At 41.1% G+C, this 23843-nt stretch overlaps 1 protein-coding gene across 1 annotated transcript; it reads right to left on the bottom strand.

Annotated features, from left to right (window-relative positions):
• Positions 1-89: 89 nt before the first annotated feature.
• On the bottom strand, positions 90-22209 carry ap4b1 (adaptor related protein complex 4 subunit beta 1). The gene is made up of 14 exons (XM_042408201.1): positions 22097-22209; positions 21711-21846; positions 20582-20806; positions 20354-20484; positions 19847-19994; positions 18449-18734; positions 15896-15994; positions 11078-11189; positions 10445-10528; positions 10250-10353; positions 5793-6000; positions 5354-5668; positions 3025-3177; positions 90-1378 (listed from the first exon to the last, which is right to left on the bottom strand). Exons 2-14 carry the CDS (start codon positions 21821-21823, stop codon positions 861-863), a joined length of 2496 nt encoding a protein of 831 aa, XP_042264135.1. The 5' UTR covers positions 21824-21846; positions 22097-22209; the 3' UTR covers positions 90-860.
• Between the last annotated feature and the right edge of the window lie 1634 nt (positions 22210-23843).

Below are 23843 nucleotides of genomic sequence, written 5' to 3'. Positions count from 1 at the left end.
GTCGTCACTGTTCAACCACATCCACCCGCCTGCGTGACTACTTCAAACACACCAGAAGCCTAGAATGACAGCTGACAAAAACTCATAACAACGCAGGAGGGAGGTTTTTATTATTATTATTATTATTTTAAACCAGTTAATGTGTTTCACTTTCGGTCTTAAGCACACAAAACATGTTTCAAGTAAAATATAATCTACGTTTAAAGGGCGGGGCTAGTAGGTGTCACACAAAAACATGCATGACAACTTTCAGTTTCGGGAGCCCTGCCTTGCTCATTGCTCAGCTATGTGAACATACAAACATTCCCTCTTTGCATGATTACCTCCACCAGGGCATGTGTTCGTATGTATGCAACATAGTAATCTCTCAGCCCCAAGAGGAAAAACACTGTTGACTTTGGTGCAGTGAGACAAGTCCTCCATAGTGCCCTCACCAGGCCAAACATGATCTGACCTGAACTATTCTTTGATCTATTTATTACGGCTTGACTGTGATAATAACAGTAAAGTGAGGAGGATTAATGGCCTTCTCCACTGAGTGCTCTTTTGTTAACTCATGTTTTGTCCCCCTGAAAAGGCTCCATTCTTACTTCAACAATTATTTCAGCTGATACAACTTAAAATGTGAAAGATGTAAAGGAAAGCATGTGTAAGTGGTTTCCCATTCATCTACATACATTATGTTTCCTGTACCCTTGTTTGAGCTTTATACAAAGTAAGGGTTTTTTTTTTTTTTGCCGGGGCTTTCTTCTAAAAGGGGCTAGTTAGTTTACAGTTATGATAAGGGAGTAAGTGGTGTCAGAGTCTGTCCATATAAGGACAGAAGTACAATGATGTGTGTTTGTGTGCATGATGCATATTTAAGCTCTCTCTGAGGACAGCGTGTGCAGTACAGTGGTGAGGACGGAGAGAAACCCCCTCAAAGCTTCGTCGTCTCTTGGTTGCTGCTTCAGAGTCACTTTTACTTCCTTTTCCTCTCCACCTCTCCTCACCGACTTTCTCCAGTTCAGCCCTTCGACTGTTGCTTCTTCTTTCTGTTTCGCCTGTTCTTCTTCCCCGTCCTCCACCATTTTATCAGCAGTCTCTCTGTCACACACGCCTCTCTCCCCTCCTACTTTCCGATTCGCCTCTCCAGTGTACAGCAGCTCCCCCAGGATGAGCGTGCTATGCTGCGTGTCAGCAGAGCGTGTGTGCTGGGTGTGTGTGTACAGGTAGACCCTCCAGGGGAGCGTGTGTGGCGGCGTGAAGGCCAACGTCTGGATATTGACCAGTTGCATTGCAGCCTGAAGGCCTTGTGGGGAACAGTGAGGTATCGCAGGGCATTGGATGTGTTCTTCCACACACGCATAATCCTTCCTCTCGTCTCTGTCCTTAGCACCTAGCCGCAAAAAACAAGGAGTAAAGTCATAAAAGAGGCTTTTAAATGTCAAATAACACCCAGAACCTTTCTTAGATGTTTCCCTAAAAAATAACCCTAAAATGTGGGGAACTATACAAACATCATTCAGCTAAGCAAATCTCATCAGTAGCTAGTATATATTATCCATCATATATTCAATCATTTGAACAAATAGGAGGCGAGCACAATTTACACTCCCAAGGACTGAATTCTTAAATATCTACAATTGAGACACTTTCTTACGACACATAAGGAATAGCACCTATCAGACATATTTCATTCCCTCATTCATTCAGTTGATATCAGTCATTTGAACAGGCCTCACAAATATTACACAGCCTCAATTCACCCTCAGCTCAGAGTGGTTTGTGGGGGGGTTTTTTGTGACACTGTGACTCTACGCACGTCAGTCAGACAGCTATCAGGTTAGTGGAGCAGTTCCTGTACTGAAATGTTTAGTGCACGTAATCTGGTAATCTCTCTTACATAAAAAAAAAGATGTAGACACATAAAATCAATGAATAATGATCTAATATTTCTCATGATGTCTTCATTCCTATCATAGTTATCATGTCATATTGGAGATCATATGTTAATATTTATGAGTGAGCAGAGTGTGGTGCACCTGCAGACTTTTAAGATTTAAAAATGCAGTAAATACAGTTTAAAAGTGAGTTTTTTTTAGGCTGTGTATAGTCCATGTGTTCTAACAGCATTTCAGTGAGTATATTTAAATTTACTTAATTTGTTGGAATAGTTGAATTATCTTCACTGAATGCTGTTAAACCGAGATACAAACAGACATCTAAACATTTAGTTTGAACCTCGACACCTTTTCAACTGCAAATGGACTACGCTGAATAAAACTTTATTGTGCAACACATGAACACTTTTCCCCACCTTGAGCTACTGTCACCGCTGAGGTGTTTCTTAAAGATAAACGTGCACAGTCTGCATACACACACATTCATGTTTCCACCTCCGCTGGATTAAAATGGAGGCTAATCCTTTTATTTACCCGTTGCCATGGTGAATCATAGTATCAGTGCTACATTGATGATGGCTTTTTTTCCCCATTCACCACACACAAGCTTATCTCAGCATAAGAGTTGAGGGTTAGGCACAGAGTTTGTTGAACCTGCTCTCTGGAACAGACCCACTGGGAGAAGTTTTGTTTTTCATTTCTCAGATTTTTAAAAATGTACATTTACATTTTTAATGCACTTAGAATTGGATAGATAACAAGGGAGCAAACTGACAAGTTAAAAGAATGAAATTGCATCAGAATTGTGCTGTATTGTATGGAAGGCTGAAGTTAATATAAATAAATAAAAAGAAAGTCTACCTCACTATCAATGTTATCTCTTTCACAATGTTATCTCTCTGCTTAGGGGGTCTTGGTCATGAAAAAACATAAGAAGTCCTTTTTATTAAAGACTGGCAGACTGCAGGGTAAAGGTGTAACAAAACAAAAAGGTAGCCCACTCTGGCTGATATTTAACACAGGTTTTTACAGTTTTTACAGCAGACCCATTTTCTCCTGCATGGGACAATTCCTGTCCCGTGAAGAAGAAGCTCTAGACATTAAAGAGTCGCTGGGATGCGCGGCGATTCCATTTCATTACCGTGCTCAACATGCAAACCCTGTCGCTGCAGCCACAGGTGCTCGAACTCCTCTGGGCTGAGAGCCGGGGAGAGGGACAAACTGAGGGGGGCGATGGCGTCGGACGCCAGGACGTCAGCAGATGATTCTGTACACCAATTGGCGCTGTCTGAGCCTGGGGAAGATGTGGGAGGACAAAGAGAAAGGAAGGAGGGGAGGATGTAAGAAGGAGACAGAGAGGAACAGAAAGGGAAGATGAGGTTGAAGCGGGAAGGAGACGGAGAATTGGAATGAATGCCAGAAAGAGCATTTGTGATTAAAAAAGGCATTGCTGTTTCACAGGGATAGACTTTAACTTTGGAAAACCAAAGCATTGTCACTGAAAAGAACACAACGCACTGTAAATGCTTGATCAACAGAGATCCATTTGAAGTTGGCATGAAGATATTTGTGACTCTCACTCTTCATTTTGTTATAGATTTAATTTAGAACAGATTCAATTTTCTTTTTCTGGCAATTTTTTACATAAGTATTCAGAGCCGTTATTCAGTGTATGTGCTGCCAAAGGGAGCAAAGAGACTGCAACGCAGAGAGTGGAAGGCAACACCCTGTACTCCTTATATGGAAGGTCCTGGCTCCAAATGGAAAAGATGGCACCGACCACAAGCTGCAATTCTTGGCTTCAAACCGGCTCCAATGCAAACCAGTGGGTGATGTCACACTTTGCTATGTCCATCTTTAGATACAGTCTGTTCTCTTTACACAGTTCTGGCTGAGTGAAGGATTGTGGGACTCAGAGAGTCTTTAAGTAATAAAATACTTACAATTTAACAAGAATGTAACATTGTTATTGTTTTTAACTGGCAGGAGGAGTGGGGGTCCGTGTACCCTCCGTCCAAAGCTGTGTTCAACCTGTTCGATAACAGGATAAACCAATATACAGGAATATAAGCCTTGCTCTGTCCAAAAGTAACGAAATCTGCCTACCAGCACCTCTAAAGCTCAACATATTGTACCATATTTGTTTAATCTGTACAAAAAGTGAGTCTTATGGGGGGTTATGCGCAAGACTATTTCTTGGTTTGGAGCATCAACTTCCTGGAGTCACTGCAGAGATAGCAATGACAAAAAACAATGATATACCCGCAGCAAACCAGAAATACCAGTAGCTCACCACGGAGCCAGTGAGTAAGAGGAATTCATTGTTAAACAACATTGTTAGTCGACTGCAGATGTATTAGTCATGTTCTGTTCTGTTCTGTGAGGCTGTAAAACCTGACTGACCGTTTTCAAAACTGAAAAATATGATTCAAACTAAGATCAGAAGTTGACCGTAATGTTTCAGATTCAGGCCTTCGATAAGCGTCTCCCTCAAAGCCGACTACAATCATGCGATTACACCACCGTGTAAGAGCAACATTACAGTTTCTTTGTGACATGTATATGTTATATATAAGCTATATTATTCACAACCAAGCATTATGTTCAGAAAATCAAACTTCAAAGGACACCAAAAACATGTAGGCAAGGTTAAAATGATATCGGCAATTACAGCCAACTAAGACAACAAACCACTCAACCAACCTGCGCCAAGGACATGCATCAGTTGACGCCCATCATGCGTATTGGGCATGTTAAAGAACAGGCACAAAGCTTAAACAAATACAGACAGAGAAAGCAAACAGTCTCAGAGAATTGATGATTTATCAATGCTGATTGAAGGATTGTGGGACTACTTTAAGTAATAGAACCCTCCATCTAAAGCTGAGTTCAACTTGTTTGATAAAAGGATAAAGAAATGCATTATTTTGTTTTTCCATTTTTCATGTGAATTAAAAAATCATAATCCACTTTCCGTCTTTTCCTGTTTTTCCCGTTCCCCTAACCCGTTTCCCTCATCGAATCCACAATTAGAATAGAAATGAAACCATTCATTGTTTGCTTGTCTGTCTAAAAAATATTTTAGAAGCTAAGCTGGATAGTTCCCTCTGTCCTGTCAAGTTGATAACTACAGTTTTTTCATTTTCATGAGGGGCACAATGCGTTGTGTATTAGTTTATCCTGAAACAAACAAGATGAACACAGCTTTGGACGGAGGGTTCACGGACCCCCGCTCCTCTGCTAGTTAAAAACTTTGCAAATGGAAATGATGTCTGTGTTTATTTGCATATAAAGTGGGGGGGTGAGATCCGATCACAAGTGGTCACTCAAGACGCATGTGGAGTCGCCTGTTAATACCAGGTGTAAACAGAGCTGTCCACTTGTGATCGGATCACCCGAGATGGATGTTACTGCCAGGTGTAAACAGGGCCTTAGATACACTACAGACAGATTTTAACCTCCACACTCACCTGCATGAACCTTCTCAACTTGGCTAGAGTTTAGGGTGTCTGACAGGACAGTGTTCGGCTTGGGCGCAAAGGTCACGTGTTCAGGGCTTCCCCTGCTGACTGACTCTGTCTCCACAGCGCTCTGCCTTAGAGGCTCCAGAGTGTTAAAGCTGCGTGCCCACTGGCTGACAGGCTCTGCGGGGCGGCCAATCAGAACACCCAGGGAAGGATCTGACCTCCAACCCTGTAGGACCTTTTGTGTCTCTTCCATCCCACAATGCAACAGGCGGTAGTAGAGAAGTGCCTGGTCACGCACGCACATGTCTGTCTCCTCGTCTGGAAAATACAAGAAAGAAAGACATTTGTTCCCTCGCTCTCTCTCACACACACACACACACACACACACACACACACACACACACACACACACACACACACACACACACACACACACACATACCTATGCAGTAGTGCAGCAGTCTTCCGAGCATGTCTTGAGTCTCAGCAGGCCGGCACAAAAACAGCCTCATGGTGGCCGTCAGCAGCTCCATCTTGACTCCCAGAGAGGTCTCACTCCTTATTCCATCGATGAACACCTCCAGCGTGTAGGGGGTGCTGGAGACTCGCTCCCCATACACTCCCAGCAGCCACAGCAAGGCCTGCCTGCCCTAATGGAGGGTGAGGAGAATGATCTGAGGATTAAGACTAATCACTGAGGTGTATGGAGTTAATCTGCCTGATCAGATCTCTGATCAGGTTTAAAGGTACCCTGTGGAGTTTTTGAGCACTAGCAGTGCTATCGAGCAATGTTTTTAAGGGTAGGAGACATGCGTGATGTGATTTACAGTCCTGCAGATAGTTTCATGCTATTCTAATGATCAACATGGAAAAATCAATGTAGATTCCACCTTTGCAAATGTATGAATGAATGTATGAATGTAAATATAAGTTTGTTTGTTTAGAAGAAAATCCCACATGGTACTTGTAAATGGAGCTATGCTGGGAGATTTGTGAAGTCACAGAAATCCTTGTGCTTCTAAATGCAGAAACAGACTGAATGTGGTGAGCTGGGCAGAGCCACTACTGTTCATTTTCTATCAGATGCAGCAAATCCCTCGCAAGAAGGAAGACTGTTTTGACTTCAGTCAGACACAGCTCCTACACTGATCTACTTTAAGCGTGAACCTTAACACACCTTGTCGTTCTGTCGGTTTCTGAGAATTACAAATGATGTCAGAAAGGTGTTAAAAGATCATAAGCTTGTGAAAGATGTTCAGAAATAATTTCAGTGATGTCAGTGGTTATATATCACCCTTTGTGAGCCTGCAACAAACCACAAAGTTAACACTTAACTATGTGTGTGGAACTTCAGTGAGCTTTCACCAGACTAAGGCAATGCTCAGATGTGAACAGCTAAACTGTCAGTGTCAAAATCCAAATAAGCATAAGTGGATTAACAGACTTTGATGATGTATTTAATCTACCAGAGCAGAGCAAGGTGTGTTGAGCAGAAAAGAAAGAGCAGATAAAAAAAAAGAGTGAAAGTTGGTAGTGGTGTAACACACAAATTTCTCTCAGTTAGGACTCGGTTAGGAGCAGGGTGGTTATTAGGAATTTATGATTATCCAGATAATTCTTAATTATTAAAAATGTATAAAATTATTAATGTGAATGAATAATGACAGGGCACCACTCTGAGATCAGGGACCAATAACTAAACGGTCTCAAAAAGGGCTGTCAACATCTGACAGACATTAACATTTATAACCTCGTCACCAAGCTGTTATCACAGTATGTACACAATAAGAGTTTATTAACATTAGCAGTATCAATTATAAATCAATAACGCCTCTATCATAAAACAACACTAAAGCAAGCAATCATAAACCACGGCAGTTATAAACTGCAGATTAATATACAGCACTAACAGAGATGTATGTGTGTGTGTGTGTGTGAAAATTGTGCTAGCTAACAACTCGCTCTTGCTAGGTTAATGTTAATGTTACATCTGCCTGGAAAGTTGAACGCAATGGATAATGGTGATGAAATAAATGAGGAGAGAGATATGGAGACTGCAGTGGAGAGGGTGTATCTCTTGCAGATACACCTATTAACAGTTCTCGCGAGAAATTCATCCGAAGAGAGACCCCAGAGACCAAAACAAACGCCACCCTACTTGCTGCAATCAACAAGATCGGTGAAAATCAAGACTCTTTTCTAGGGAAACTACAGTGTATTGAGAAATGCGTCAATGAGAACACAGGCGCCATCCACACTCTGTCCACTTCTGTTGGTGATACGAGGGAGCAGGTGAGGGAAGAGGAGGCAAGAGAAGATGGACTTTGAAGATATTTGGTGTCCCGCAACGAGAGAGCGAAAACGTCAAGATGACCGTGATTGATCTACTGTCAAGGGTCTAACTGGGGATCAAGGATTTCCTCCAAAACTCTGTGGATGTGGCACATCAAATTGGGCCCCAGTTTCTGTCATGCACACCCACACGTGATCGTGTTCGGGTAGATGCCAAACACTCAGAAGTGCTGATGAAAAAAAAATCAAGATCACAAAGGACTTAACACAACACATTAGAGATGCAAGAGTGAAGCTAAGGCCACTTGTGGAACAAGCAAGAAAAGAAGGGAAGCTGGCTGGCTACAGTAGTCCATTCGCTATCATTGCTGGAAGGAGGATCACTGCACAAGATGTCACCACTTCACCAGTTGGTTCTGCAGCTGCTGCAGCTTATTTGATCGTAGCTTTAATGGATCTATTGATAGTGCTGTAGCTAAATTTAAAGGACCAGTGTGTAAGATTTAGTGATATCTAGTGGTGAGGTTACAGATTGCAACCAACTGAATACCCCTCCCCTGCCAAGCGTGTGGGAGAATCTACGGTGGCCATGAAACCTGCAAAAAATACAACAGACCCTCTCTAGAGCCAGTGTTTGGTTTGTCCGTTCTGGGCTACTGCAGAAATATGGCAGCCTCTGTGGAAGAGGACCCGCTCCCTATGTAGATATAAAGGGCTCATTCTATGGTAACGGAAACACGTATTTTCAGGTGATTGTAAACTAATTAAAACATAGCTATGAATATTATATTCCATTTCTGCCAAATCTGTTCTGCTAGATGCCGCTAATTTCTACACACTGCACCTTTAGGAAGGAAGCAATTCTATCAGTATTGAATTCATTGCCATCTCTCAATACTACAGAGGACTCTTATACTAATTTTAGTTCCTCCCAAATGAATAATCTTGTTGATAGTACCGAGGGCTCACTGTGAATAACACTCAATCGCCCATTTAAAAAGGAAACTGATACAACATAAGAGGTTAGCCCCATGGTAAACCCGCAAACTAAAGCAAACATTGCGAAAATTTGAAAGGATTTGGCGTTCTATCAAACTAGAAGAATCTCGCTTAGTCTTGCAAGATAGTCTTAAAACATTTAAGAAGGCCCTCTGTAGTGCCAGAGCCACCTATTGCTCATCATTAACAGAGGAGAATAAAAACAGCCCTAGGTTCCTTTTCAGCACTTTGGCCAAGCTGACAAAGAGTCATAACTCTATTGATCCATGTATTCCTATAGCTCTCCGTAGTAATGACTTTATGAGCTTCTTTAATGATAAAATTCTAACTATTAGAGGCAAAATTCACCACCTCCTGCCCTCAACAGGTACCGATTTCTCCCCAAACACAGGCACCTTAGAAACAGCTGTAAATCCTGACATATATTTGGACTGTTTTTCTCCAGTCGACTTTTCTGAATTAACTTCAACAATTTCTTCATCTAAACCATCAACCTGTCTCTTAGACCCAATCTCAACTAGGCTGCTTAAGGAAATCTTACCCTTAGTCAGCACTTCTTTACTGGGTATGATCAATCATACCCAGTCTTTAGTAACAGGCTATGTAACATAGCCCTTTTAAAGTAGCTGTAATTAAACCTCTTCTTAAGAAGCCTACTCTTGATTCAGGCATTTTAGCCAACTATATTTTAGCGACCTATATCTAATCATCCTTTTCTCTCTAAGATCCTTGAGAAAGCAAATCAGTAATGCAACTTTCTACATAACAATAGTTTATTTGAGGACTTTCAGTCAGGATTTAGAGCGCATAGGGACAGCACTGGTGTAAGTCAAAAATGATCTCCTAACTGCACTGGACAAAGGACTTCTCTCTGTACTTGTCTTGTTAGATCTTAGTGATGATCAATTTGACACAATTGATCATCACGTCCTATTACAGAGACTGGAACATTTAATTGGCATTATAGGAACTGCATTAAGCTGGTTTAAGTCCTATTTATCAGATCGATTTCAGTTTGTAGTTTGATGAATACACGCAAAAGTTAGACACAGAGTTCCACAAGGTTCTGTACTTGGACCAATACTTTTCATCTTATATATGTTTCCTTTGGGTAATATTTATTCAGAAACACACTATAAGTTTTCATTGCCATGCAGATGACACCCAATTATATTTAACAATGAAGCCAGATGAAACCAATCAGTTAACTAAACTCCAAGCATGCCTTAAGGACATTAAGACCTGGATGACCTGCAATTTTCTGCTACTAAACTCAGATAAAACTGAAGTTATTGTGCTTGGCCCTAAACACCTTAGAAACACATTATCTAATAATCTAGCTAATCTAGATGGCATTACCCTGGCCACCAGCACCACTGTAAGGTATCTGGGAGTTATCTTTGATCAGGACATGTCCTTTAACTCCCACATATAACAAATTTCAAGGACTGCCTTTTTTCACTTTTTCACTCCAATATATTCCAGGTTAAAAATATAGACCTTCATGATATGTCCCCTTTAAGTAAAGAATCTGAGTGCTTTAAGACATGGTGCCTTTTTACATCCAGGCAGTATGTGTGTGTGGCAGCGTGCCAAGTAGTGTCTGACCTGGCTGTCCTGCAGTGTCTCCTCACAGCCCTCAAGAGCCAAACACACAGTGCTGCTACACTGAGGACACACCCAGACCAGGTCCCGCATTGTCTGCACCACCGCTGAGCAGTGGGGGTGGGAGAGAGAAAGCGAGTTACTTAAATGAAAGGCTGCATGCTATGCAACGTATGTGCGTGGTTCATTGAGTTTTACCTGAAGTGATGTGTTCCTGTTTGAGCCCGAGTAGTCCTGTGAGGATCTCTAGACATCTGTCACTGTAGCTCCGTCCAATACGACCTAAAACCACACCGGACATGATGACACAAGATATGGGTGAAGCTGATGTTATTACTCATGCAATCAAATGAATATGGCTTTAATCACAGGAAGTCAAACAGCCCACACTGCTAGCTAATGAGATTTTAGAAACAGAATTTCTTCAGCACTCTGAATGTAACATATTACATATAATTATGCTGCATTTACATCTCCAAGTTTCTGGGAATTCATGAAAAATACTAGAATTTGTGTTGGACCAGAGGGTGCTGAATGTTTTCGTCCTCACCCTCTAGTACTGTTCAACGAGTGTAATGAGGATAATGTTGACCCTACCACAGCGAAGTGGAGTTTGAAAGGAAATGAATGGAGAGAACAGAGCCAGGAAGTATTACCATAGACACATGTCTGCCAACTAATAATCTGCCTGAGCTATACTGGTGTTACACATTTATGAATTCAGTGTACAACCAAAGAAACAGACATAAAAATGTGCCTTCCTATCAGTTTGAACAAATTGCTACAGCTGTTTATATCTGTGTGTGTGTGTGTGTGTGTGTGTGTATTTACCTATAGCTGATATTGCAGCCTGGGCTGTGTCAGTGTTGACATCAGTGCAGTATCCTTTCAGCTCATCCAGTAACATTGCTACATTTTCATCATTCACCAGCTCCACCAGCACCTACCACCAGCAAACACAACCGTGTTAGCACTACTATTATTTAAGTTACTGGTCTGGTACCACTAATGGTACCACTAATACTGCGTAGTAACTGTCAACTACATTGCATGTTAAGTTCTTGAAAGATTCCCTCCAGTTGTGTTTTAAGACATATAAAAATATTCTGCTTGGAATATTTATTGTGTGTCTGAAATGGTTTTTCCAGAAAAAGTTAAATTTCCTTGGTAACAATTCTTAAAGCGGGACTCTCAGGTAAGTAAGCGTTGGTTTGAAAATGAAGTAAGTTTGAAAATGAAAAAAATCTAGGGGTGTGGAGTTAGAAAGAAGTGAGGTTACCAGACCTCTGTGGCCTGCTTGTACAGTTGAAGTCAGAAGTTTACATATACTTTAGCCAAATACATTAAAACTCAGTTTTTCACAATTTCTGACATGTAATCCTGGTAAACATTCCTTGTCTTAGGTCAGTTAGGATCACTAGTTTATTTTTTAAGACTGTGAAATGTCAGAATAATAGTAAAGAGAATGATTTATTCCAGCTTTTATTTCTTTCATCACACTCCCAGTGGGTCAGATGTTTACATACAATTAGCTAGTATTTAGTAGCATTGCCTTTAAATTGTTGAACTTGGGTCAAACGTTTCGGGTAACCTTCCACAAGGTTCTCACAATAAGTTGCTGCAAATTTGGCCCATTCCTCCTGACAGAAGTGGTGTAACAGAGTAAGGTTTGTAGGCCTCTTTGCTCGCACACGCTTTTTCTGCCCACAAATTTTCTACTGGATTGAGGTCAGGGCTTTGTGCTGGCCACTCCACTACCTTGACTTTATTGTCCTTAAGCCATTTTGCCACCCCTGTGCTACACGGTTGGGATGGTGTTCTTTGGCTTTCAAGCCTCCCTCTCTTTCCTCCTAACATAATGATGGACATTATGGCAATGGTCAATTTTTGGCAGGCCCGCCCATACAGGAATTTGGCCCTCCTAGGAGAAATCAGCCTCCACACTGTTTTAATGTATGGGCTAACCGGGGCTCAAGCCCTGGGCCCAACGATGTGAAAGGGCCCAAAAATATAACCTAAAATTCACAGGGAGGAAAAAAAACTACTGCCTCGTTTGTATGTTTTTTGTCCGTTTTTGGTGTCTGGTTTTAGAGCGAAGTGAGACAACATCTTGTGTTAAGTGTCTCTGCTGCTCCTGAACGGAAACCACAGGTGCTAGTTGTCACCTTTACACTTTTAGTTTCACTCTTTCTTGATCTTGGGGTGTGATGCTGGAGCAGGAAGTTAAAGCGGAGGTTAGGGTTAGGGTTGAGGTTAATCATGCTGGCTGGTGTTCCTGTTTAACCAGTGATCGTGTTGACTGTTGACTTTCAGGGAAATGTGTCATGGTTGCTGGGGTGACGGCAGCTGTTGAAAACACAAATGTAGGTGTCTATCAAGTCAAAATGGAGTTTCCTAAAAAATATCGGGAACTAGAGGGGGAAGAAAATACATGAATTAATAATGAAAGTAATGGCGAGAATCCACTGACAAACGGAACATTCAGAAAGCAAACTGGATGATACTAATATGCAGAGTGCTGCCCGGAGTTGCAAAAAGCAACACACAGCGTTGCAGGAAAGGAGCAGAGCAGTCCAGAAGTAAACAAACGCCATGCTAAAAAACACCAAGCTAGAAGATGCTATCAAAAGTCTCTCGACAGCGTTGTGATGCGCAGTAAGACTGTGCAGGACTGATATGTCTACAAAGTCCAGAGAAGCAGTTGGTAAGATGCAGAACTTAAGAATAATTCAAGAGTGTTTCCCTGGTGAAGATCACTGCTGCTGCGGGGCCAAAGTGGACTCACGCTAGCTTAATAGCATGGGGAGTAATTTAACTCTTTAGTGTCCAAAAGCACAAGATGGGTTGTCTATTTTCTATTTAGTGTCTATTGGTTGTAAATCTATTTGTGAACCTGGTGATGCTGGAAATAATGATGATAAAGAGTATTGGTTGCTGTTCGTTAATTGCATTTGAAGTACATTCTGGTTGCAAGCATGGTCAAATAATGAATGGTAAATTTTAAATAATAGTTAGTTGCTTAGGCTTTTAGGTACAGATAGGGGCGTCGCAGCCTTGGGTGTTACGAGTGTTGTGACCCGCACAATTAAAGGTCCCCTTTGGATTCCTACTAAAAGAGACACTTTTAAAAAAAATTGAAGACAGTTTAGGTTGTACTAGTCCATGGACTCAGAAATGACTTTTTACTGATTTGCCTCTTTAATGATACTGATATGTTACCAGGGTTCAATTTGTTATGCATCTATAACTATCCATTTCATTTTAATGGAAGTTCCCTTTAATTTCATGTCTATAAGGTAAGTAAGGAAGTACGATAAAAGAAGGATAGCTATGCTCCAATTCAGCAGTTCATACAAATAACTGGATGTAAGTAGTAAACTGCTACCAGACCCTAAATAAATTCTGCTGAGCTGTTACACAGCTGTTAAATATGGTCTCAGTAATTATTTTATGGTAAGCTGAAGCAGTGGTTACAACTACAGTAGTAGAAAAAATTGTTTAAATGCTTGGCATTCATTTTAATTTGGCATGTTGAGACTGGAACAGAGCTCGAAGGCGGGGAGTTGCCGTGCTCATGTCCCACCTCTAGAACCCCCACACTAAAATCGCTGCTCCACCCCTGGGTACAGCATGTTATGGGTTTCTGTTGGCTTGAAAAACTGTTGTTTTAAAGGACTGCATAATTTGGTATTAATCTAAATAAATATGAGTATAAAGTACTTTATGTTAAACACTTATGTTAAAATGCAGTAAAATGCATACAGTACCTGATGTTAAACCAAGAGTTATGTCAGCATTGGGCTTTAATTTTATTCACATTTAATGTGAGAAGATGTATGAGTTATGTGAGATAACGCACTGATGCTTAATGGGTTCCTGCAGTGTTTACAAATGCATATATATTTGTTGTTGCCTATTTACATTTATTTGAAATGTCATGTGCATATATATTTTCTTTTTCTGTTTTGTTTTTTGTAAATTCAGGCTTTTCTCCTAATGACTAATGATTAAGGGAACTAAAGGAACTGTCAAACTAAACTGCTGAGCCTGCCAATGTAAAAGGAAGGAAAAAAGCTGTTTGGTCATAGAGTGGAACCCAGTTAAAAATCTTCGAGTAGATGTATCAATCTCTTTCAAGTGGGGAGGCCGCACAGAGTCTTAAAACATAACTTGACAGTGTCCTCCTAAAGTCTTAAATTATCGTATGTTCAACACAGTATATAAACTTAGCACAAAAAGTAAGGAAATTTGTGTTTGGTAGATTATTTCTTTGTTGTAACAATGCTTCTTGGCAATAAATCTTATACTGTTGGAAAGCCTGTTTATTTCCCTTTTAAATGGTGCCACATTTGGCATATGCATTTGTGGGATGGGCAGCAGAGCTGAGTATGTGGGTTGCGCCCATGAAAAATTTGCCAAATCTTCTCTATCAATGCCAAACAGCTTATTTTGCTGTTGCTATTGACTGTTATTTTGAGCTTAAATCTTTTTGTTGCGCATTAGATAGGAGCTTGCAGACAAGTACAGTCTAGAAAACAGGGCAATTTATAGCATAATTAGTTTCAACTCTAGTTTCAATTGGACTCACTCTTTATTAGTTAAGTTTTTAAAAACAGCAAAATGTAGCAAGAGCAGAGAAAGTACATTATAATATAGGAGGAGAAAATAAATTAAAGCTGCAAGCAGCTATGAACGAGCCCTCGCACCTTGCGCATCAGAGGGAGTGGAAGCCAAGGTATCACTATTGGAGGTCTGTTGACACGGCTCTGAACTGTCAGGATTATTGGACACTGTATAAATGGGTAAAATATTATTTCTGGTGTGCAATACGTGGTGCTGGATTTGACTTATTAGAAAATGTTGATGAACTATGTGTCATTTGGGCCTCACTTCCTGTTGCATGTAGGCAATATGACATAGGTTAAATATTAGTGCAGCAATACATTTACCCAAGGGCAAATGACATGGATACACATTTTCTTGAATGTTGGACCTTGCATGCAGGAAATAATTTTCACTTCCTGTGTCCACTATATGGCAGTAGAGAACACTCACAATTATACGTCGCTGTATATCATGTGTAGACCACACCATGTAAATTCCATGTTAATCGGATGCTGTTTGTCATATCAGCCTGACTTCCTGTTCAGTGGATGACGCTATGACTATGACTTAATATTGACATGTAGAGGTGTTCAGGCTGGGACTCTTATCAAGCATGAGAAATTTGGTGCAGGTTGAGCAATGTACATTCAAGTTACAACAACTTCCCGCTTCATGGTAAAACATCAAGGTTTACCGCATTGCCACGGCAACTGCGTATAATGAAAACTATGTGTGTCTGGACAAGATACATGTGCCTAGCAAATTTCGGGATCTATTTGGGATTTGGGAATTTAGGGACCATTGGGCCCCTGGCACTTCTGTGCTTGGGCCCCAATAATTATAATCCCTTCAAAAACAATAGGTCCCTGGCACTGTCATGCCCTGGCCTCAATAATAATAATAATCCCTTCAAAAACAATAGGTCCCTGGCACTGTCATGCCCTGGCCTCAATAATAATAATAATCCCTTCAAAAACAATAGGTTCCTCATACTTTCAGTACTCTGGGCCCTAAAAATATCTATTTGAGTTAAACAGGCATCACCTGCATCTTCCTTTGTTTGATGTAGGCTGGTTCAGCATAACCACAAAAGAAACGTTTGTAGTGCGCCCCCATCAGGCCAGGATGAGAACGCAACAGCAACTAAGAGAGGAAAAAGAGATGGTTTCATTACTCAAAATGTATCCACACATCAATCTGACAAAAGACACTAATGATGATTGTACTAATGCAGACAAAAATCACATATTTGTCTATACAGGCACACATTCAAATGATTAGGTTTCTCAGAGAGGGGGTTGTAGCCAATTCAGTGGTCTGTCCACTGACCATGGTCGCTAACACAGATCACTGCTTACTACCACTAGGGGGGCTGAAGCTAATGGTCTGGACCACTTAGTGAGTAGTCTGTGGAGTGGTCTCTGTGGTCCTAATCCACCTTCTCAAGCCATGTTGGCAACACTGTTAGCCAAATAAATGTCAGAGATCATAATCCTTTATCTAGGCTATATTCTATATTGTCTATATTCTTGTTGCACTGTATATTGCATTTTATCTGGCTATACCACTGTATATAAATAAATATAAATGTATTAAAAATAACATATTTATATACAGTCAATGGGTTATACCTATAGTTACAAATCTATCTATCTATACATAGCATGTGAGTAGCTATTTCCTTTAACTGTAGGGCTGTGCGATATGACGATATATATCATTTGACGAGAGAAAAATGTCTATCGTGTATATCGTTGTGACAGAAATCACACTTTTTACGGCAATATTTTTCATCATTTGCAGTCTGTCCATCTTTTGCGCGGATTACATTGATAAATTACTCCTCATGGTTTTTTACTTGCGAAGCTTTTAATGCACTTACTGTAACATACCGAGTTTAGTTGAAGAAAATGTTTTATTGATCTGATTCACCGGCTTTCTCGCTACTAGCACTCCCTCTCTTCACTCACTCTCTAGCTCACTTGACCACAGCTGCGGGAAGCCGACAGAAAAGTCTAACTTAACTTTTAATGTTATCAAACGAAGAGAAATGTCCTCCCCTCGTCCTAGAAATGTCTTTGTACTCACTCATGGCAGAGTTTACAGCTCTGATCAGTCTGATCTCCGTCACGCCTCTGAATCTGGAACTCCTGCATGCTATGTAAAAGCACACATGGAGGTGGTTTTATGCTGGCGGGGGGAGACGGAGGGGACGGACCAACTATTTATTCATTGAATTAAAATGTGCTGTATCGGGATAGGTATCGTTATCATGACTTATATCAGGATATGAGATTTTCGTCATATCGCTCAGCCCTATTTAACCGTTTATGAATATGAACCAGTTGTCAATATAGTCCTTGTGGTCCGTCCGTGGTCCTAGTGGTCCGGACCAGTTTCTTAATGGTCCGTCCGTTGACCTTGTGATCCGGACCAGTTTCTTAGTGGTCCGTCCGTCGTCCTAGTGGTCCGGACCAGTTTCTCAGTGGTCTGTCGCTGGTCTTTTTGGTCAAGACCATTTGCTCAGTGGTCCATAACGTGGTCCTAATCCACCGCACACCTCCTCTTTCTTCTCTCCCCTTCTCGCTTCTCTCTTCTTTGGCCATGTGGTAAACTGTTGTTAGCTATTCATATATTGTTTACCTAGATAGTAATCTATCTATCTATCTATCTATCTATCTATCTATCATCACACAAACTTCAAAATACAACAATAACAATGATGACAGTAACAAAATAACCATGCAATCATCGTCTAATCAACAACAGAATATAATTCATCGACAAAATACTATGATTTGTGGTGTTTGTCTCCATCAACACAAACAATACATTAATAGCTAACAAAAGTGTACCACACAGCCAAAGGAGAGAGAGGGGAGGTGGATCAGGACCACGCAATGGACCAATGAACAACTGGTCCGGACCAAAAAGACCATGCAACAGACCACTAAGCAACTGGTCTAGACCACTAGGACCACACGATGGACCACTGAGCAACTAGTCCAGACCACAAGGACCATGGACAGACCACTAGGACCACACGATGGACCACTGAGCAACTAGTCCAGACCACAAGGACCACGGACAAACCACAAGAACCACATGACAGACCACAGAACAACTGGTCCAACTAGTCCAGACTACAAAGACCATATGGACCACTGATTCATATTTATATCAATTAAATGAAATAGCTACTTACATGCTATGCATAGAACTAGAAGATAGATAGATAGATAGAATAACTATCTAGGTATAACCACACAATATGCATTTACAGTGCAACAATAAGAATATAGATGACAAAGAATACAGACAAAGGATTATGATAACTGCTAACAGTGTTGCCAACACGGCTCGAGAAGGGAGAAGGTGGTTCCACTGTGAAACACAGCTGGATATTGTTGACATAAAAATTAAGAAAGATACTATACTGCATAACTATGTGACCTAGAGAAAACATGCATGAGATTAAGACGTTTTATAGTATATATAGTCAAAAGTATCAAAAGCTGCACTAACAGTCAAGTGACATACTGTAAAGACACATACAATCACATCTTCTACCTCCAAAACAGAGTTATTCACACTCACCTGTATGTGGCAGAGGGCGGTGAACCTCATCTCTCTGGACATACTCCCACAGGCGGCCAGCAGTGGTGCCCGTACTCGCTCCAGAGCTGCCAGACTGACTGCTGGGAAACCGGAACAGAGGCTGAGGAAGAGGCTGAAGGTGGCGGCCATGACCGGGGGGTGAGGGCTGACCAGGGAGGCGTCCAGCAGAGACAGGATGTCAAAGAGCTCATCCTCTGACTGAGGCCGGTTGCGCTGGAGGATCCTCAGCACCTCACACTGACCCCAAACGTCACATTCCTTTAGCCTGGGATGACGGGCAGATAGAAAGAGATTAAACCTTACAACACATGTAGCCATGTTTGCTACTGAATGTTGTAAACTTCTGTAAAGTCACATCTTCTCTGGGCTTGGGTTAAGTACCACAGACAGGCTACGGAAGCTAGAGAGTGTTGTTGGTTTTGGTTACAGTAAGAAACAGAGTATTGCCAGGCTTAGCCATTAAAGGAACAGTTTGACATTTTGGGAAATATGCTTTCTTGCCAAGAATCAGATTAGAAGATTGATACCACTCTCAGACACGAAGGTGGTATTGATCTTCTCATCTAACTCTCGGCAATAAAGCATATTATATTCCTTTAAGTACTGTACTTGAGTAAATGTATTTTGTTATTTTCCACCACTTTCTGTATATCACCTTGGCGTCATCAAATTTTGATAATTCTGACTTGAATCAAATGGTAAACATTTGTTCCTCCAGGAATTCTGGAGGCAAAATATTCCAAACAAAACAGCAATGTCCTGGAAATGTACAGCCTGCAGTTTTAAACTCTGAGACCTCTCTCTGCCTGCCTACTGGCTGAAATCTATCAGGAGACAATAGGAAGCAGTTTGGCTGTGCTGATTTGATTAACTGTCTGGAGATGAATGGTTGATGGTTATACACAGACTGACAGACTCAGTACTGCAGATTGAGGCTTATGAATACAAAATCCAGAGGAAGAAAGAACAAAGGCACTGTCTTTACTAAGTAACACAGAAACAAGGAAATATAAAAACTTTGCATATTCTCCACAACACTCTGTATGTGCTTCAATTTTCACTTTGTTTAAATATTTGTAGGTAGAGGACAACTGCTGCAATTTGGCAGTTTGGGTTTGTGCCAAAGAGGAAGAGCCAACAAATGTCTTCAGCTACCTGTGTCAGTCATATGAACCTCATAATGTGCAATAACAGTGACTGACCACTTAACCTCAGCAATAGTCATCATTTTTCTCCTCCAGTCCACATATAATATTATTTTTAAACATTTATCAAAAATGAAGTGCCATCCAACCCTGACACTCAACCGAACCACATAAATAAACTTCAGTTTTCATTTTGTGACATGATTCTCTGATGGACTGACTCAGAGCCAACCTGTTTAGGAGATGATGGGTGATGGGTTTGTTAATAGCGACCCCTCCTTCGTCTTTAAGGATTTCCTCCAGAGCACGGAGGCAGTTCACCATCACCACCGGGTCAGAGTCCCTCAGCAGGCTGTATAGCTCGTTCACCACTGCAGCATCTGGAAGAAATATATTAAAGAAGTTTCATAAGCATGAAAAACATATTTAGGCATGAGCTCATCAACAATAACTGAACTTGATGTTTCTGTTTACCCCTGTTTCCAGTCTTTGTGCTAAGCTAACCAGCGGCTGGCTGTAGCTTCATATTTACTTACATGTTAACTTAAACAGGGTTATAGCACATGATAAAGTAGAACATGGAGGTACAGTTTATTCTTTTAGCAATGATCAGAAAATAAAATTAGCAATTATTGGATTAAGGTCTCCTTATTAAAATCCAGGACTCTCATCAGATGGCTACATGCAAATATCAAATTCTGAGAGAATGACATTGGAACATTGACATTGTCTACCCTACCGATCTCAGCATTAGGTTGGAGATTGTGTAGTTTGGCCCAGCCGAGTACAGCCACTCGTCGTACACAAGCTGCTCTATCCCTCAGCCCTGCTGTCAGGGGCTGCTCCACATACTCCACCAGACTGGGCAACCTAGGACGCACAGTCACACAGTCAGAAACCAAATTATACATATAATCATATCCTGACATGACGGCTTGCACTGAAGTCAATGTGTGTAGCACCTCACCTAAGGTTGGTCATGTTCCTCAGGGCCAGGCTGCGGACCATCGGGTTTGAATCCTGACAGTCTTTCCTCAGTGTGTTGATGACCAGTAGAGACAGCTCTGGGTTTAAAGTGGCATAGGAACACAGGAAGACATAGACCAGTTTCTTCTGGACTATGTCCACTGTGGCACATGCTTTTACCAACTCACTGAACAGACCTGATACATCTACACCCTGCGACATCAACCTGAGACGGAGAGAGGAGTCGAAAAAAGGAGGGTAGGGAGAGAGAAGAAAGAGAAAGGGGGCAGGCGTAAGGAGAGGGGCAGTGAAAGATGTGGGGGAAGAGGAGGAAAAAATAAGCAAGGGGAATAAGGAGAACATTTAGAAACATTTGGGAAAGAGCAGCAAGTAGGGCATGAATGAAAAAAAGATAGGACACAGGACAGAGAAAATGTAATAATGTCAACAATACATGGATGGAGAGAAAAGATGGACAGTATGCTATGTGACTATTCTGCTGTATGACTGTAGAGTTTTATGTTCGATATGTATAATCGTGAAATGAGATGTTTTAGTTATGTGTTAGTTATTAGATGTCTTTAACCTTATGAAAGCCTTGCACCGATGAATATGTTTGCCAAATTAGGTTGAATCATTTTGAGATAAACACAAAGATAGATTACCAACCAGGCAAAACAAGCAACTGCCCCTGGACCCCAGACCCCAAAGGGGCAGCAAAAGCCCTTCATCATCAGTTGCCTTTTTGGTAATTTGACCAAGTGGAGGTCCTGCATTGTATGTAACTTAATCTTGCGTCCTTTTACAGGGGCTGTTTGTTAAAGCAATTTGGGTTTCAGTATCTTGCCCAAGGACACTTCGACATTTGGACTGGAGGAGCCGGGAATTGAACCGCTGATCTTCTGATTAGTACCCGCTCTACCTCCTGAGCCACAGCCACCCCAGGCAGTAGTATTCCAGCGTAGGAGTGTTGGTTGATTTTTGGGCAAAAAACATTTTTGTTTGAGGGTATGCACCCTGTGTGTGTGTGTGTGTGTGTGTGTGTGTGTCATGAGCCTGTCCTCAGCCTGTGTGTGTGTGTGTGTGTGTGTGTGTGTGTGTGTGTGTGTGTGTGTATGTCTTCAGCCTACCTGATGACTCTGAGGATGGTGTTCCTGTAGCGCAGCGGGTCAGACTGGACGTTGGGGTTGGACAGGACTCTCCTCAGCTCCCTCACCGTGTCCTCACTGCCCAGGTACGGCATAGTGCCCGCAGACAGCCCGAACACTGACACAGCAGAAAACACACACACACACTGGTTCAAGTCATGTTAACATACAACGTTTAATATCGTGTTAAACGTTAGCACGCTCACACAAAGCGACTACAGTTTACATGCATGTCCAGTACAAAGTTATTACAGAAGAGAAGTCAAGCTTTTATCGTTTTATTCAGATACCTTTTAAATCTAAAATATCATTTGCAGCATTGAACCATTCTTAACACATCGACTTGTTACTTTAAAAAAAAACATTACCGTCGACACTTCAAATAGAGGATTCCATTCACAACACGGCCGGGATGATGATGATAATAATGATGATTGTTTACAACCTACATGACACTTCCTCATTTCTTCTTCTGCTGTCGAATAAAGTCAGTGTTTAAGCACATGCTGCTCTCTGGTGGTTGGTGTAGAAACAGCAATTGGGAGATTTAGCAACACATTAGACAGTTCCTCAACTTGTCCCCTCAACCAGCCACCTCCATGCCACAGCACTACAATAGAAACAAACTGTTAATGAGCCCATTTCAAGCTGTTGAAGAGATGTGTGTACATTTGTAAAGATATGGAGTCCCTGGCTATTTTATTGTTCAGCTGGGTCAGGGGTAACGTGATTTAAAGACTAGACTAGACTAGAGTAGACATGCTTTTAGACATATAAAATACAGAACCTGTAAATGTGCAAATATTTTTAATGTCAAAAATTTGAATTCTGGACAAAAGATGTCTTCCACTTCACTGGAAAGTCCATTCTCAGTGTGTGGAGAGTTTTCACATCACACTTGTGCAATCTGTATTGGACAAGGATCAGTTGCCAAAACAGTTGTTTTCCTGCAGAAAATGCATGTGAAAGCTGAAAGCTGAAACAAATTGCATAGCATTGCTAAAAATACTACAGACTTCTTCAGACTTTCCATTATAGATTTTAATATTTAAAAAAATTATAAAATCACTGGAATATGCTACCAAGAAGAAAAGTAATAGCCAATGTGTCCTTGAAGAGCTGAACACTTTGATATTTAAGGAGTTTCTGGCAATCAAAGTATGCAGAGGTAATTATTGACTGAAAAAGGCACAGAAGAATAATAATTAGAAAATTCTTCCATTTCTAAAGGACTCACGTGTGAGAGCTGCAAGCTGCCAGACGCAGCCACTGCTGCTGCTGGCTTCTGCCAACTGCTGCCAGCTGCTGCTGCTTCTGCTGCTGCAAATTTCTGTTCCAGCAGAAATTATTAAAAACTTTGTAGCACCACCTACAAGTGAAATTGTATCAAATTAAACAGATTTGTTCAGCATCCCCATCTGTATAAATTTGCTAAATTTGTTACCATCAAATATTATATTTAAGAGATATGGAACTCAATAAATATTAGAGTGGTGTTTCACTAGTGGCCACAAGGTGGGGCTATTGGTGCAATGTTTCAATAGGTCTTGTACATTTACATGGAGATCTTGTGTACCAAGTTTAATTTCATTAAAGACACCAGAATTGTAGAAATATCAATTTATAACATTACAGTAGTGCCCCCTGTGGGTAGAATTGTATCAAATTTTACACACTTGTGCAGTGTGCCTTAATGTGCAACATTTTCAAATTTAGTTGAAATCCAATTCAGTTTATGGCCCATTAAGTGCATCAGGCCACACCTTCAAAGGTTTGGTAAACATTTACCAAGAAATGGTAAGTGATACCAAAAAAGGAACACATATGCTTTGTTTGGGGTCATCTAAGCATGGTATGTACCAAGTTTGACCGTTTCCTTTGATATTAAGATGGATGTACAGATGGTCTTACGTGATGTTTAATCTGATGTTTACATTTGAAAACCTGGACCGGCCTGGTGGCAGAGTCGGCAGGGGGGTGAGCTGACCATCTCCCCATCCCGATGAGTGACCCCCAGTCATATGCCATCACTTCTTGAGTCCAGGGTGCATAGAGAGGCTGCAGCATTCGTGGATTACATTACCAGCAAGGATCCTTTAAGTTTTCTTCTTGTTT

The sequence above is a fragment of the Thunnus maccoyii genome, chromosome 4 (genome assembly GCF_910596095.1).
Source record: "Thunnus maccoyii chromosome 4, fThuMac1.1, whole genome shotgun sequence".
NCBI lineage: Eukaryota > Metazoa > Chordata > Actinopteri > Scombriformes > Scombridae > Thunnus > Thunnus maccoyii.
The sequence above is the reverse complement of the archived record's forward strand: the minus strand, read 5'-3'. Positions and strand labels throughout refer to the sequence as shown.